The following is an 18,448-nucleotide window of genomic DNA, read 5'->3' as shown; positions in this document are numbered from 1 at the left end:
CTTTTAACTGGATTAATGAGACGTTTCAGTTTACTAAAGCCATATTTGGACTGAGTAGTAGGCTATTAAACATATTCCCAAAAAGCCCATCAGCTATTTAGGAGTGCAAAGGAGGCGGGGGGGAGGGGGAATTTAAGAATTATCAAAGAAAACCAGACAGTAGAGTCATCAATTTAAACAACTATGCTGTCACACTTAGTAATGCCTTGGATGTGACCTAACGGCATAGATAGACCTGCTGGTTTTTTGTCTTGGGGCAAAAAAGCACATATCAACATATCCAGTAAATGTTACAACAGAAACAACTTGACTCCCATGCTGAAAAAGCAGCAGATGTACAGAAAGGACAGTAAGAACTCCCTGATCACTGTGCCCAAAATGCAACGTAGCAGCAGCTGACAGCTCCGCACTGCAAATGCCTGCTGAAATAAACGAAGTAATCTCAGAAACATTAAAGCAGAGAGCTAAGGAGTTTACGAACCTTCCATTACCTCTATTAACTGTCCACAGACAGATTTTTTCGGAAAGCAAGAACATCTAAGAACAGGTCCTTTGTACTGCCTCAGTGCTGTGAGCTATTTGCAAACTTCCACCCTTTTTCAAGGCAACTGAAAGGATGAACGCACAGGTTGGAAGATTTACTGTTTGAATGGAGTCTATTCATCCATCCAAGGTGGGAGTTCATCCAGAAGGAGATTACTGCCAGGGATATTTCACTTTTCATGTAGCTTAATAGACTGAGATAAAACTACCTGTGCAAAGTGTCCAAACCTCTCAATTTAAAACTGAACCTTTTAAAATAATGTTGTAGGATAATCCAACAGTTGTGAAACAGTCTAGATGCACATCTGCTTGCTTTGGAGAGAGGCAGACACATTCCATTCAAATTGTTCTGGACTTGGAAGCACTGTACGCTGGTAATGTGAATTAGTTATAAAATTAATTACAGAGAATAGAAAGACCTACGTTACTATGATGAAAGTTTGCAAGTTCCCCTGGCAGTTCAAAGCACCTACGTGGATTTATAGTTAGACGTTGCCTTTGTAGCTCAGTTTAGTCTCAGTTTTCAGTTGTGATTTCTTCTATGACATTTGAAAAAGTTTAAGAACCTGGACTTTATCTGGGAAGGCTTATAAAAATAAAAGACTTCTGAGGACTCTTCTGAACAAAAACAAGTACCACCTCACCTATGAACAGTCCTGTGCACTGCAGGTCCTGGAGAAAATAAGCTACACAGAGCAGAAATCTGGAGGAAAATGAAATATCTTGCTGCAAAAAGCTCCTGAATGGAAGCAGAACCCCTTTAGATGCTACTTCAACATCAGGCCCTTATTAGCAATTACAAACAGTGGTTTTTCACTAGTTCTCACGAGGGAAGGGCTACGCACTAGAAATAGGTGGTTTGAGGTCCACCAGCAAGTGTTTTCAAATCTCCAGACTTGCAGAATGATTCAGCAGTTGAAGCATCCTGCAAAATACCAGTGAAGCATTCCAAGGATACAAGTGCACTGCTGAACATGTTATTATTTGTTAAGTATACGAGGCACTACTACTTGAGTACACCCGGTCAACGAAAACATTTAATTAGATTTGTAACCCATTGGCCACCTGATTACAGCTAAAGCACCCAAACTGCAAATAACTCCCTTTCTGGTTTACAGGAAAACAATGTCAACGTTTTGTAGTGTTACAAAAAGCTGCAACATCCCCAGCTGTACAGCTGCTCTAAAAGTATCACTGAGGTCTTTAGTGTAATTGCTTATATTCCATTCAGAACAGCCACACATCCCAGCAGTTGCTTCAGGCCATATGGAAAAATTTCAGTAATCCAACCAAAACAAGGAAAAATGGTACCTCTCCACCCCTTCCTTTCCTTCCACTCAAGTATACTCTGGCACAGTAAAATACTTTAAAAAAAAATAAAGTAGGGCAGACATTCTGCAATTATCTATCAAATAGTACCAAGGAAAATACACGGCAATAATGAGATTTAAATACATAAATAAAATCCACCAGAAAATACCATGGAAACTTAATCAGTTGAGTTCCCAGTACAGTGGGGAATGCAGATTTGTCACTTGCTTTCCCCCTCGCCTGCCAGTTACACACATTTGCATCTTACATCCAGATGCAGCAGCAAAAAGGAGTGAGAAGAATTGTGCTGCTGTCTGAAATTCCCGTTAAATGGCCAGAACAACACATGGTACTCACATGGAAGGCTACTGTGCTGTTGATAACTCCTTTATAATTTAATTTATTTATATATTTACAAATCACTTAAAGATTAGATAGTAGGTTACTGATAAATCTGAACTCCCCTTAGAAACCAGTACAGCCTCAACGTACAGGGAAAAGCCATCCATAGTAGTTAGCTTGGACATTAATGCTTTAAATAGGTGCAAAAACCTACTACATATGACCAAGGCAGAAACGTTTAATTATAATGTTTAAAAAACACACACAGAGGTGTAAGTTTTTATCTCTAGAGAGTTAACTCCACCTGGTTCCTGTCTGCTCTAAACAAATAGAAGCGACGTTTTTGTAACCTCTGGAATTTTCGATGGTTTTCCTGAACACTTTCCCACCTTTCCCTTAGTGGGCTATTTAAAAAAATCCGTTTGCAAACTGACTGCTTCTTCCAGCTCAGAAACATCTCACTTGAGAAAAGAGATTACTCACTAATGAATATACTGTATAAACCACTGATGAACATGATAACTGTAAAGCTGAGTCTATATTCTTTTCCACCCAGTGGAACACTAGCGTGAGTTCACAGTATAAAAAAAAAAAAAAGAATGAATGCTATTTTCAAGACTGGATATAAACAGTAGAGCACCACAGCTCAGGTATACAGCTGTAAGAGTCAGATTAGAGTTTACTTTAGATTTGAGACTATAAAAAGGCAGCAATGAATCAGTTCCTGCAATACCAACAGCTGAGGTAATTGACTTAAACATAAGGAGTGGAAAAAGTGATCTAGGCAGGAAAGCAGAAAGGGAAACAAACATTTCCTTTTTATTAATATTTTACAGATCATCTTGATTTCACACTAACCTGGGAAAACCTAGTTTCCATCATGTCCCTTGTGCGCATTAAACCAATTTTAAAATGACTGAGCAGAGGTAGAATGAACAGCGTCAGTGGTGTTTGCTCATACTTCAGGGCTGCAAGAGCACCTCATTTCTGATATCACAGCTTTTTTGGAGGCAACATCTGAATTGGCCAAGAAGGCGGCACTGCTTTGTTCCTCCAGGGCTCTCTCTTCATCTAAACCAGGGCAAGGCTGTCGGTGCTCCAACCAGATCCAAGCCCACAGCATAGAATCATAGGATAGTTTGGGTCGGAACGGACCTTCCAAGCTCATCCAGTGCCACCCCTGCCATGAGCAGAGACATCTTCACCAGCTCAGGTTGCTCAGAGCCCCGTCCAGCCTGGCCTGGGATGTCTCCAGGGATGGGGCATCCACCACCTCTCTGGCCAACCTGGGCCAGTGTCTAACCACCCTCAGTGTCAAAAATTTCTTCCTCATGTCCGGCCTGAACCTCCCCTCTTCTAGTTTAAAACCATCACTCCTTGTCCTATCACAACAGTCCCTGCTAAAAAGTCTGTCCCCATCTTTCTTACAGGCCCCTTTTAAGCACTGCAAGGCCGCAATAAGGTCTCCCTGGAGCCTTCTCTTCTCCAGGCTGAACACCCCAACTCTCTCAGCCTGTCCTCCCAGCAGAGCTGCTCCAGCCTCAGGTCATTTCTGGGGCTCCTCTGGCCCCTCTCCAGCAGGTCCATGTGTGTCCTGTGCTGAGGACCCCAGAGCTGAACCAGCACTGCAGGGGGGTCTCACCAGAGCAGAGCAGAGGGGCAGAATCACCTCCCTGACCTGTTGCCCACGCTCCTTGTGATGCAGCCCAGGACACAAAAGGCTTCTGGGCTGCAACCGCACATCACCAGTTCATGTCCAACCTTTCACCCACCAGTGTCCCCAAGTCCTTCTCCACAAGGCTGCTCTCCAGCCCTTCATCCCCAGCCTGGGTTGATACCAGAGGCTGCCCCGACCCAGGTGAAAGATCTTGCACTTGGCGTTGTTGAACGTCAGGCGGAAGGTTCATGGGGAAGAAGAGCTGCACGGGGCATGGAAGTGAAAGCTCACGTCTTCTCCTGGTACAGAGTCGGGTTAGGGCCTAGGGATGCACCTCAGCTCGTACCCAGGACACACACCTTCGCCTACTCATCTGCTCAGCATACCGACCGCTGGCAGGACAAACTGGAAGCTCCAAGTTCCGACCTAAAACTCTTAACATCTTTCAACTTACGGGTAAGAAGCAAATACCTGCAAAAGGAAAACACCTCACTTCAAATTTGGCTCTAGAAAGCTTGACTGGGATTCAGTGAAAAAATGAGTCTTCTACCTTTGGACTACAGGTCTGCAAGTGAAGATTACCCAGAAATGTCCAACAGAGACAGGCTCCCTGATGCAAGGAGTTTTTAATCCACTTTGGAATAGAAGTGCATAAATTTTAACAATTTAACCATAAAGCAACACACAACCTCAAATAAGTTAAATTACTAAATAACAGGAGAGACCTATGTTCACTTATCTTTTCACTCATCTACACTGCGGAGTATTTTAGTGTTTCTAACCCCTGAAGTACTCTGTATCCTAACATTTTCTCTCCTAGTTCTACAACAGCCAAGCAATCATTGTACTCCCTCAAGTAACTTGGATTATTTAGCTAAAGTGTCATTAACAGCTTATCAATACATACATTCATGTTCTTATGACATTTATTTGGTGCATTATGAAAAGGTTTTTGTTCTTCAAAGTGATTTTCACCAGTGTGGCAAAATTATAGTGAACCCTCTTCCAAAAAATACCAAAATCTTTGAGAAATCTGTTCCCTGCAAATTAGTATTTTCTAGACTCACCAAAAACCTTGAAAAGAAACAAAGACAACATCATAACTAATTTGCTTGATATTCAGAACTTGCACTTACTGTCTGAGTAACATTCACATTACATTTATTCTTTTCCTCTCCCACAGTCTCACACTACCATAAATAAAAGCTAACGCCTGTTTTTGCATTAAGCAGCTATCCCGACTGCATCATGCAAATTCATGTATTAAAACCTGCACAGCTATTTCCAGGAGAAACAGACAGGAAAGCAAGTCTTACCAAGAGAGACAATCCTTGAGGGCATTGAAATATGGATATCTGGATATAACACAAATAGCAAATGGTACAAAACAGACAGGCATCTTCCCAGTCTGCGCAGATTCCCAATGGGCCTGTCCATTCAGGGAAATACAGCCATCCTGCAAGAAAACTACAGATTAATGTGTTTATGTTAATCATGAATATATAGCTGATATTTTCTTGAGAACTCTAGAGATAGGCATCCAAATTCCCTTGAAATTTTGAGGGAATTTGGTATCATATCTCCCTTAAGCCCTTCAGAAAAACATCGGCTTGCAAGACAAACATACGTATTAAAAATAATTTCAGCGCAAAAGACGTTTAGAAAGAACACAGGGTACAATCTTCACCAAAAACATGTCCAAGGGACAAAGTCTGCTCCTAAATATTCAAAACTCCTAATTGAAATCCATAACAGTTTTTCTTAATACAATAATGCTCCAATGTACTTAATTTACAATGGCAATATAAAGTATGATTTGTTCTGTATTCCTACAAACATTAAAAAGAAATCTGTTAACTAATTTCATAAATCAAACCTGACATTATTCTCAAGGCGTTTTGTTCGATTCTATATTTTTTAATATGTTTTAATAAAAGCATAACATACTTGCATAGGCTGGTAGTACTGTGCAACAACACCGTATGTTCTGTTACCACAAACATCTGTGAAGACCAGGAAATGAACGTGGTCCTCTTTTGATTCAGAAGTTACATAAAGTCCTCCTGCAATGAAGACAGAAACCTCTTTTTTTAACCACATATTTAACTACAGCTGCTCGAAAAGTGATTCATGACAGATACTGCACATTTCCACTTAATTTCAAGAGAAATTTCTCATTTAAGAGATTAAAATGCACATCCATGTGATCTTAGGGTTGTTACAGAGGCTGTAAGCCACATATTAGAGAAGAAACAAAAATATTATATGAACTATTCAGCATTTTAAGTGGCAAAATAAAATAGATGGTGCTCATTCACTTATTTTCTTTCAAGGTATTTATAAGGTCTGCAACAGCAACACACATATTAAAACTTCCCGGAGCAAACAGTCACGACTTCGGGTATATCTTAATACCAAATGAAAAGGGAAAGAGTACTCAATCATTTTGGAAGGAAAAAAAAAATAATTAACAGCTACTGTTGTTCTTAGGTGCATTACACACAACATAGCCATAGAGTAAGAGCACCTCATTCAGGTAACAGCTGCTTTCATCACTGACCTGCTCACAAACACATATTTTTTAGACTGTGGAATATAAAGAGATAGAGAAGACGATCATTAAAAAAAAATGGCTGTACTATGGATCAACAAATGTATATTAAAACAGGTTCTCCTGTACCTGGGAAGCAAAGCTGTGGCAAACCAATAAGATCGATATCCTTTGGAACTGTAATATCTTCAGTGTCAGGTGCTTTCTGCTCCCCATTGAGACTCTTGAGATTTTCAATCTTTGGTCTCTCTTTCTTCTTTCGGAAAGACCGGCGTTTGCTTTTATTCAAATGATTACCACTTGTGTTAGTCACCTGAATATCATCTCGGCTGATAAATGGAGGCACAAACACAGAAAGAACTTCTGGATCAAGGGGAGGAAGATTTTTGGGTTTTCTTTGAGTACCCTGTAAAAACAAAACCTAAATTGAGGCTCATCCTGATAGGTTTTTTTAAACCATTTTTAGCCCTGTTTTCTCTCTACTCCTAAAACTGTGGGTTTAGAATACATTTTTCCCTCTTCCTAAATAGTTCCTTCTAATTTCTTACTTTACCTATGTTAATGCAAGGGGAATACTCTCAGCATTTTCAGTAGACAAAGAATCATTCTTCATCATTCAAAATGTACCATATCAATATTATGCCTTTGGCATAAGAAAACTAACATATCAAATATGATATATCCTCCTTCAAAGTGCCAGGATCAAACATAAGCTCTACTTAAAATATACACTGGCAGTAAGAGAAAACAGGCAACAAATACACGAAAACAAAGACAGACAGCTGAACTCTCTAGATAAGTCTTTGTTTAACTTGAGGAAAAGCTATATTTTAACTCAGAATAACTGCTACAAAAAAGAAAACAAAAACACACAAACTTTCACAAGACAATTTTAACTTTATAAGGCAATCAAGAAAGTACACCATTACAATAAACACAATTTTAAGACACTGCACCACATGAAGCCATGAAAAATTCTCCATATACTGACGACAAAGTGGAACAGGCATCCCAAGAGCATGTACAAAAACACAACATTTTTTAGTAGGCAGCTTTGTAGAAGTACTACTGCACTGAAAGCCCTCGGTGCCTCACTATGAAAAACTTGTGGAGGAAGTCATCAGAAAAGGATATTTCCTTGTACTTGAGAGCACTCTTTGTATTCTTGACCATATAGCAGAGACAAGCAGCTGCATTTTCAATTACTTCACTGCAATTTTAGTTCTTCCTGTAAGGTTAAAACAGCAAGCAAAAGCTTTGTTTGGTCAACGGATATTTGGAAACAGGAAAGGCAAACCTCACTGCGGCTGAAAAGCTGTTTTGTTTTCAACTTTGTGCTGATTCAAAGGTCAGTGAAGCATATATGCTGCTTTTACCTTCAGACATGATGCATCGGTATTACTTGCATTTAAGATATTCCTTGAGAACCAAGGCCTCTCTCACAGTTTCCCTAATTTTTAAAATAGCTACAACATACAAAACTCTATTGCTTCACTAAAGCAAATCTTCCACCATCCAAGTTGTGGAACAGAAAGCCTCAGCTAATTTGTCCTAGTAGATGAGTCCACCAGTAGTTTTCTTCTCATTTGAGCACCATAGAAAAAATGACACATTAGTTACTGAATCTTAAGCTCTATATTCTATAATAGGATGCTTGCAAGTACTTCAATAAAAATAAGAGGTGAAAAAACACTCTTCTAAAGAACACACAGCGTCTGAACTAGAAAGAAATTAGAGTAGAAAAGACAAAAGTTCAGATAAGTATTCGCTGGCATATTCAAAAGATAGTAATGACTTTGAAAAGTATGTTATAAATTGGGTACTGAGTGCTATATCCTGCCATGCTAAAATCTTCAAGTGTCCTTTTCCTTAGTTGGCAGCTGAAATCCATTTCAAGGGAAGAAACTGGAAATGCAGATAAATCCAACATGATCGCACACAAAATAACATGCAGCTAAACATTTCAGAAGGAAGTTAAGAATTAAGACTCAGCCCTGAGGCTGTTATGCAAAACCTACTCCAACACCAGCAATCTTAACTTGGCAGATTTGCCCTGCAGAGGTTTTCATACAAAGTTGCTTTAATAGGGCAACTCCCGACTTACATTGAAGGTATCTCCGGGCTACCAAGTGCTGGATGACAGCCAGTGATTTAACAGCCTCACAGTCTAACAGCTTCTAAAACGGCAGGTCCTTGATGTCTTAAACTACAACAGAGGCATTAAACACCATTTTTTTCCCCACAGAACAGCACTGTCAGCACTGTTGCTGACCCAGCGACTCAATCGTCAGCATTCAAGTCAGCTCCTATTAACGTCTACGGCCAAAGTCGTATTTTCTTACCCTTTCAGTTCAAGGAGAGTGAATAGGCAGCAACAGAACAATATTAACTTGTTTCTACTAGTCTTTGAACATTTTATATTCTCTGCTTCTACTCTTACTTCTTCATTTTTGAAAAGCTTCTCTTTTACTATCAAATGTCCTTGCATCATACACAGCTTCTTATAAACACTAATGCCTTTTCTTTCCTGCAAGATTCCAGAAGTCGGGGATTTTACTGCATCCCCATTTACTGATTATGTTCCTGCAAGAACGGTGCCCTATAGGACACGGGTAAGAGACAGACTTTTTACAATGACCACACTATTTTAGACACAAACAAGCAGCAGTGTAGTGTGATCTCAGCTATTTGGTGTTTCCTTGATCTCATTCTCCTCTTCCCGTCACTGAAGAAGTTAATTTCATTTTGAATGTCATGAAAGAACTAGGTTCTTTAAAGAATAATTGGGCAGGGAAAAGTATGAAGCTGTAGAAAAATGAGGTTGGAAGCGGCCTCTGGGGGTTCTAGTGCAACTCTTTGCTCAAAGCAATGATAACTTTGAAGTGAGATCAGCTTGCTCTGGGTCATCCAGTCAAGTTTCAGAAATCCCACTGGAAGAAGACTCTTTCCCCCTTGTCCTCCAGCCCTCTTACAACTCCTGTTTGTCAGCAGTTCCCTGGTATCAGGGTACCCAAATGCAGGTGAGATGTGACCTCAAGAGCATTGAGTAATAACCATAATAGTAATAATCCCTTCCCTTCACCTGAGAGCTGCGGTTCTGACGATGCAGCCTTTACACCGTTACTTTTCGCTGCCACAAGCTCATGCTGTTGACTAATGCTCAACTTGATCACACCTCATTTCTTTCGCACAACTTGACACGCAGGAGGGCATCGCAAGGTGGCAAAAAGTGGTTTGGTGGTTACGTCTGCATTAGCAGGGCCAGAAAGCACGATGCAGACACTTGAAGAGACAAGATCTGCACCACTGACTGCGATGGGTAGATACAGAACCCAGCGATAGGACGACAGGAAGATCTGTGGCATCTCACAGACGGCTCATACGTCACACTTGCCATACCAAAATCCAGCTTTATAGCTGAAGATAGCTTGGGGGAAAGAAGTCTTGTCAAAGACGTTGTATGATCTTCACTATTGTACATCTCATTCTTACAAAATACACGCTTCCAACACCTTTAGCTGAAAATAGCAGCCTTTCATCTCTTCAAATTGAAATCATATAGTGACAATTATCTTGGCAATAAGGACAATTGATGGATGACAGCCCAAAAACTTGAGTTTCATGACCTGCAGTGCAAAACTGTGTCTTTGTTCCTGAAATCCCCATGGACAACAGGTCAGTCATACAAGAGTTTTCTTACTTTGGGAGTGGTTTATATCATGCTCCCATTGACTTCATTGACTTTATTACCCTGTATTGCAATAAAGAATGCACAAACACACTTTCAAGACCAAGATTTGAAGCACTCTCAAGATTTTTACTGAGCTGTTTCATTTGTAAATATGAGAGGCCCATTACTTTCCATTGAAATGTTATTCTTTTCTGTCAATAAGATCTCTTTTTTTCTACATTCTCTGAAATTAGACACAAAACATATTCCACCATTTCCTCATGTAGATAGTGCTACAGAAGGAACAGGAAGAGGATTAAATCTACAAACTTGTCCTAAGACAGTGACTGAAATCCCTGTGATGTAACGGCTTCCAGGGGCATTACTATAGTTAATATTGACAAGCACAGGGACTACTTTCCTTTCTGACACTCCATTTTATACCTTGAGCAACAAAATAATTCAAAACTGCTGTGCAACTGGAATATCGGAATGGCTTCTACTTTTTGTAGCCAATTTATTTGCTATTCTACAGATTTTTTGGAAGCAATGAGACCAAACTGAGCAGATTGAATGAAAAGATAAATTCCCCTTATTTGGGGTTTTCTCACGTAGATGCTGAAACAACACATACACACCAATTTCAAAAGTCTGGTGGCGACACTTAAGGCACAATTACTTCCCCAGTTTGCATGTATACGTGAATGAGATCCTGGAATTTTAACTTGGCTGATATCAGCTAAGAAGCTGACATCAGCAAAAGCCGTCTCCCGAGTGAGTAAGCAGCAACCAGTTTAACAAAGACTTCTTTATCTAATGCTATTAGAGCACACAATCAAATTTAATTTCAAGCAAAACAACTGAAATCCCTGGGAGCAGCTTGGCCGTTCGGCATGTGCTGGCACCGCAGCTACTCCCGCTCATTGGTATCTAACAAAACCACCAGAATATCTTAACAAAGTAAAATCAAGAGGGGGACTTCAATTATTAACTCACATGGGACGTGGCTACAGTCGTAAACAAATTATAAACCACATATTCAAAGCAGAAACCAACCGATCAGCTTCTGCCGTGTCTGAATTGCCCGGGTTGTGCCAAATTCAGAGCATTAAACTCACAGGGATTCAAACCTCATGTTGTCCTAAGGATACAAGTTACCAGGCTCTGTTTCTCTATCTTCGGCTTTTATCTCCAACGGAAGATGGGAAATGGGATGTCATCCAGGATATGCATTGTTCAAGAATTTTGCTGTTCCTGCTTATACAAAGCTACGTTGCATCCTTCATCTAAGCTCAGAGCTTTGAAAAGTGTAATTACTTAACGCTGCTACCAAATTACCCCTACTTTGATCTTCCGTCAAAACGAGTTTTCTTTGAAGTGTTTCTGCTCTCTCCGATGGTAACAGCAACAAGGCAACTCCTCGGTTTTAGTCAAATTCCTGTGAGGGAGAGAGGCCCGGCCAGGGAGGAGCTGACCCGGCTGGGACTCCCAGACCCGCGCTGACAGAACCTCACCTCACCGACCCCCCCCCCTCACCTGCAGCAGCGCTCTCACCCGCTCCCTGGGCACTCCGACCAGCAGGCAGATCTCCAGCAGGCCCGGGGGCAGCACGTCCTCCATGGTACGGCGGGACAGAGGCCGCCGGCACCGCGGGCTGCGGCGACTCCTTCCCGCTGGGCCGCCCGGTCCCGCCCCGCGGGCCGGCCAGGGCTTGGGGCGGGGGCTGCGCCCTCACACAGCGGCCCTCCCGCCCTCGAGGTGAAACATGTCTGATTGGCTGCTTCTCCCGTCACTCTGAGGAAAATGACCAATCAGAGCGGCAGGACGTTGGCGGGCGGGGCGTGGAGGCAGAGGTATCTTCCGCCCAGTTGTGCCACCGCGGCCGTAGGTCGCCGTTAATCCCTCTCTCGTCGCATCATCTTTTAGCTCCACCGGTGGAACCTCCCCGGGGAGGCGCTTCCCGACCCCAAGGGGAGCTTATTTTTCCCCCGCTCGGCCGCGGGCTGGTTTCCCGGTGGGGCCGTTGGCCCGGAGGGGCTGAGGTACCTCAGGGCTGCCCTCAGAGGTGGGTGAAGTCACGGCCTGGTGCTCTGATAAGCGGTGCCATTCCCTCCTGTTTGCTGCAGGTGACTCAGCAGGTGACACTCAGTATATGACTGCAACTAAATAAAGAGTCTTATTTTTATCAGGGGTCATAGTTTCAGTGAACCGTAAGCACAGAGCTGGTTGCAGGCTGGTGCTTTTCTGTGTGGAGCTGCCTGCACAGCAGAGAAACAACACAGGGGACTCCTGGATTTCTTTTTGAGCTGTTTAATCTAAATAGACAATGAGTCACTTTGTATGTATTGGCTCTGTGTAGATTTTCACTGAGAGAAGTGTGTTTTCCCCTGGGACCGGTGCATAAAGTACCTGAGACTGTAGATAGCAGTTTCTCTGAAACTGAAGGTATGAGACATAGTTTCATCGCAGCCACAAACTTTTTCTGTGGACTAGCGTTCGCGTAATTAAAAAAAAAAAAAAAATCCCAATATAAATGGCTCCAGGCTTTCACAAGTCTGTTTTCAGTCCAGGGTTCAGAAGAGACTTCTGCAAAAAGTACGAAGAGCATCAGAAACACGAGGTGTGGCCTTCATGGGGATTTTATCGTCTGAATTCTTGTGGTGGTAAAGCTCAGGACTATATGGCTTCTGGTGTTCTCAAATAACTTAATTAGAGGAAGTCACAAATGCAGAATATAGGAAAGTATGTTTATATAGCACCGACTAAAAGAAGGAAACTCTTGAAAACCTGGAAGTTCAGGGATCACTTCTTTAAAGTGACAGAAGACGATTGTAGCCTCAAAGATTTATGTTAATGAACTTTAAGGTCATAAGGGATTGTTGAAATCATCTTGTTTAATTTGTTTAGCTCCATCCACAGAATTGGAGTGATTCCTGTATTAAATTTGTAGCTCCTGGGTGTTGTCAGGAGTTCCTGCAGTAGGGATTACCATCACTGTTAAAAGTTTGGCATCTCATTTTCTGTTTAACTGTTCAGGTTAGCTTTTTGCCACTGGCTCATGTTACGGTTTGCCTGCTGCTTGAACAGAATCTTTACTACTAAAAAATTTCTCCTTGCAGAGTTCAAGATTATTAATTCCAATTTATTTTTTAGAGGTTATAGAACTCATACTTTTAATTTTCCTTTTCCTAATCACTTGTGTGCATCTTTTCTCCACCTTTTCAAAATTTTCCCAATATTCTTTTTGAATTATGGACACCAAAAATAAGTTTTACTCTTGCTGAATATACAGTGGGAAGTCGCTTTGCTATTTCTAACTGATTTCCCCACCTAATTAAAACAGGGAAAGACAGATACATGAATCATTCAAAAAGGGTGTAATGTTTAATGGGTTATCCACTGTAATCCTGTACAGTTTTGTTAGGGTTATTACTTCCAACATGACAGTCCTACACCTTACATTCATTGATCTATGACTATGACCTAGCATTTGACCACATTAAAAGAAAATTACAAATGGAGCGAGGCTATTAAGCAATCCAGGTCACCCTGTAGTTAATTAATCTGTATCATGATTAGTTTCCAATTTCTCTGCTATCTGCAATGATAAATACTGGATTATTCCTGTTCATAATTAATGCATCCCTCAAAGCAATAATACGCTGAACTTATTATTGAAACAGAACTACAAGATGAAAGGTACTAATGTGAATCCGATACAATCTCAAGAACTCTGGAGGTAGGAAACCTGCTATGGGGTCACTGATAAGAGACAAAATAACTGACATAGAGAATAATCCTTCTGTGCTACAAAAAGATTCATGTAGTTAAATCAATCTTTTCCTAAGAAAAATCAGCTGAGGAAGCAATGCTGGCTTCTATCATGTGTTTTCTTTTTGCAAGGTCACAAATACAATAAATGTTTGTTTGTTTGTTAACTATCTGCTGTGGTTCTCAGCTCCTTAGAGCTATATGCAGAAAAAAACCTGCCGATCTTGATATATCCTGAACATGAATAAGGCTTTATCAGACCTGAGGGCCTTATCTGAATAATTAACGATTCCCTTGACATAGAAATCTATTTCAGCTTCCAAACAGAATCACAGAATAGTTTGGGTTGGAAGGGACCTTCCAAGGTCATCTTTTATATTTTAGCCAGACTGCCTCTGTTAAGAGGAGAAAATAATCGTACAAGTCATGTGTTTCTTTGATGCAATCTTGCTTATAAAATATAACCTACCCAGTCAGATGAGAAGCCTTGAGCTGGCTCGAGCTTTAACAAGGCTGCTCTTGAAATCTCATGGATGATAATAATACAGCCTTCCAAAATCATCTCTAAACTTCTTCCCTCACCTCTTTCAAATTGCTGCTGTAAATTAGGAATTGCGAATGGCAATCATGCTGTAAACTGCACGGGAACGGTTGAGTTGCTCTCCATCAACACTGAAGGGAGCTCAGAGTGACACCTATATTGTGAACATCTCAGTCTTCAGGGGTATGGGCCAGGTGAAGAGCAGAGTCAGTACCCGGAATTTTAGGAGAGTAAACTTTCAGTTGTTTAAGGAATTAGTGAGTGGGACCCCTGGGAAACTGCTCTCAGGGATGAAGGAGCTGAAAAGAGTCCCAGCCTGTGTAATAGTGAAGCCATTCAATGTACCTTCATCACAGCATCTTCACTCACGTCTATGTCTTCTTTTATCTTTGGTGTCCATGATATAGGACTGAGTCCTCAACCTTTTTATGTTCCCTCCCAAAGGACATGATAAGACCACTTGATAACAACAGCTCTGAGGTAAAGCTGAGAAAGGAATTTCCCTCCAGAAGCTCTAGGACTGTAAACTGTAAAGTGCCTGAGTGACTTAGGGACTTTCAAAATATTGTGATTATTTGACATGTTCTTTTGGTGCTGATTTTTATTGATACATCTTTTCCAATAGCGCTGAGAACTATACGCAGTCTAACTCAGGACTTCATACATTAGTTCTTGCAGAGTTTCATTGTCATGTGTATAAGGACTACAGGAATTTCCTTTTGAAACTGAATATAGACATCATATGTATTGTGCAGGTTTATTGATACATTGTTGAGTTCAATTTCCTCTCTTTCGCTTATGATGAAGGTTGTTGCACAGCAGTATCTTTAGGTGAGAACCGAAACTCAGACCACTGCTTCCTTCCACTGCACGGCTCACAGGAATGTACATTTTTGTGTCTATGCTAAGTGAGATTGCATAGATAAGAAGTATTTATTCTGTCTGGTAAGAACTGTATGCTCTAGCCAAAGAGAAGACAGGGAGTACAGCATGAAGTATGATGCTCTAATATGTATCTTTGCAGTTTAGAAGTCCATGAAAAACCACCACACCTCAGGATTTTGAACCCTTTGTCTCTAAGATCAGTTCTTATTAACAAGGTCATTCATAGGGGGAAGGATTTGTTTTGAACAAAACTCAAGAAGGTCAGCATAATGTATTCTCTGCAGCTTCAGCGTTTCTCATTTTATATTCTTGCTTCCAGAATCATGAAGCAGGAGAATTCCATGAATCTGTAGAGAAAGATCTTTATTGGCAGATACAACATTTATTTAATTGCAGAAAAAGATACTTTCTAAATTTACACTGATATTAGCAACCAAGCAACCACTTGGTAACTGACTATGCAAATTGAAACATGATTTTCAAACCAGAGCCCTGCACAGTTTTAAAATTCCTCTCTCGGTGTCTCAGACATTTATTCCCTTTCTTAGTAATGCTACAAAAACCTACTATGAGAATTCTTTATTGTCCAACTGAGTACAATGACTTTGACTCCAATATTATTCTGTAAAAGGTCACCAGCATAAATGTTTTGGAGAGAAAGGAGGACAGTTCATGGATCTTTGCGTCTATTAACGGTACAATTTGCATCTTCTTTCTTTTTTACTTGGCTTGTCTGGTTTTTGCTGCCACTGTTTATAGTGTAACAGAATACAATTTTTTTTGCAACATTAACTGTAATTTAGCATGTATCTCTTTAATAATACATAGATATAGTTGAAATACTGTAGTCTATTGTTTTGTTGTCAGAGGACATCTATGCCATGAGTTAAATCAGTTTCCAATCCAACTCGGACTTCCAAATTTTGTAATAATTTTTGATAGGCCTTTATTTGTAAAGTAAGTTCTTTCTGGGATAAAAATTATTTTTAGAAAGCTTAAAACTGGTAATTTTGTGAATCTCAGAGACTTAACATAGATACATTTCACTAACATTACAGAAAAACGCTAGCACGAGACCAGTTCTTGGAACCTGTCACCAGATGGGATTTGTAGTCTCCACAGGAGGAAAATCCTCAGCCAGTTGTAGAGTCAATGACCTTTCAATTTAACACAAATAATTTTTTTGTGATGGGATAACTGAAGCCCAAGGAAATAGCTTTGGGTGTTAATACAACACTTATTTCTCATAGTCTTTATATTTCTGATAGGCTGTAGTTTTATCTTTCTGAGGAAAAAAAAATCTGTTGAAAGTCCTGGGAGGGGCAAAAAAAAAAAAGCAGCTAAGCTTTATCACAGCCCCTGCATCTAGAGAAATGTACCAACATTAAGCTGTCAGGTCTTGGCAAAGAACCAGACCAATGTGAGTGTTCTGAATATTAGAAACACTTTGCATTGTAGATATTGTGAGATATTCCTGAGGCTACAGAAGAGCTTATTCCTGAATCTAATCACTTGAGGCTCAGTTTTGGCATTTATATATGTGGGATGCATAACACGTTCCTCAAATCTGACGTGCTTAATATGACATTTATTATACTTCCAGGTCTTTGCCATCTGGCGCACTCTCAGGCAGCCAAAGAGATTTTGCAGCTGTTTTTATAGTAGCATTAAGACTTCGTAACATATTTCTTTTTACTGCAGTGCTGGAAAAGAAGTGCAGATTCAGAATTACTGCAGTGGTGAGATGAGAGAGGAAAGGTCAATTAGTGAGCAAAGACAGTCAGATACAGAAAACAAAATTTCAGGTAGAACAGTTTTTGTGTAATAACTTATTGTACACGTCAATGTAAGAAACTTTAAAGTACGTAAGCAAAGATGTAATAATTCACAACTATGAACTGCCTTTTTTTTTTTAATAATAAAGTAAACTGGTTTTGCCACTGGAATCTGAAGAATCTCTTGAGATGCTCCACTGTGTTTGGAAAAGACCTATCAGCAGTTCATAGCTCAACAAAAGTACCATATAGTAAACTTCACCAGTTAATGTTAGCTTAGTGAAACACATATTAAAAGCCAAACACTTTCCCTCTTGATCTTTTTGTAGCTGCCCTTACTGTATGAAAAACCAGCATATATAAATAAAATTAACTTAGTTATATAAAACCCAATCTTCTATAAACTTGGGAACTGTTTAAATATGATAAGGTTGTTCATTTTTAAATATTCACATTACAAGGTTGTTGAAGAAGATTAATCCAGCTTTGGATTGGTGGTTGAAAACCAGGTTCAGAGGCAGCATAATCTCCTCCTTTAGAGATTTTTGAAACTTAGCTGGATGAGGAGTGGGGCAGCTGGATCTAACTTTGAAGCAAAGGGTTGGACTAGTGACCATCAAAGGTCCCTTCTAAACAACATTTGTCTTTGAGTCTATAATTAATTAGGCCTATATTGTCTTATTTGCATCCAAGGGGCCTTAGAGATTTAAAAGTGCAGCAGACAGAGAACAAAGTTCAACCATTTGCATGGCTAAACATATCATATATTTTAGGTGTACTTCTGTATCACTATAAAAGAAGTACATTTAAATATTGCCTGATACGTCAAATATACCGATTAGGCACATGTCACTGTATCACGTATGACTAAAACTGGACAGAACATAACTTCTCGTAAATAATTAACTCCTGTTTACTGCTTCAAAATCCCTGATTTGCATGAGGACATCATGAGGCAACTTCGATCATGAGAGCGGTTATACTGTGCTGCCACATGGCCAAGGAGGATTCTGCACAGATGACACTATAAAGAAAAATTGCAGCAGTACAAACACCACCCAATAGCCTATGCTTGTTTTCTGTGTTGCACTTCTCCTAATATTTAAAAAAAAAGGAATTGCCAAATTTGGAGTTGGAAAACTTAATTGACAGCACGTCCCCACTGTCTCGTTTTCTATACTTCTTTTTTATTCCTCCTTTCAGTTTTATGGCAAGTGTCCAGTTAGTTGAAAAGCAGAGAGAATACCTCATCTCCAAATGCGAATTATTCATCAAAGGTATTTTAAGAAATCATTTTTAGAGCAATTTAGGTATTTTTTGGTTTGGTTGGTTGGTTGGTTTATTTTTGTTTTGGTTTGGTTTTTTCTGGCACAGCTGAATCTAATGCTGTCTTTCCTTATTT

General features: G+C 40.1%; 1 protein-coding gene across 2 annotated transcripts in view; it reads right to left on the bottom strand.

Moving 5' to 3' along the window:
• DENND3 (DENN domain containing 3) overlaps positions 1 to 11,739 on the bottom strand; it is a 39,607-nt gene extending 27,868 nt beyond the window's left edge. For both annotated transcript variants that reach the window (XM_065628148.1, XM_065628149.1), the window contains exons 1-4: positions 11,611 to 11,739; positions 6,534 to 6,810; positions 5,801 to 5,916; positions 5,170 to 5,309 (exon numbers count right to left, since the gene is read on the bottom strand). In XM_065628148.1, coding sequence (XP_065484220.1) covers positions 5,170 to 5,309; positions 5,801 to 5,916; positions 6,534 to 6,810; positions 11,611 to 11,694 — 617 coding nt within the window. In that variant the 5' untranslated portion in view covers positions 11,695 to 11,739. The remainder of the gene's footprint in view (positions 1 to 5,169; positions 5,310 to 5,800; positions 5,917 to 6,533; positions 6,811 to 11,610) is intronic.
• Positions 11,740 to 18,448: the final 6,709 nt, after the last annotated feature.

Source organism: Caloenas nicobarica, chromosome 2 (assembly GCF_036013445.1).
Source record: "Caloenas nicobarica isolate bCalNic1 chromosome 2, bCalNic1.hap1, whole genome shotgun sequence".
Taxonomy (NCBI): domain Eukaryota; kingdom Metazoa; phylum Chordata; class Aves; order Columbiformes; family Columbidae; genus Caloenas; species Caloenas nicobarica.
This window is presented reverse-complemented; position numbering and strand designations above follow the sequence as displayed.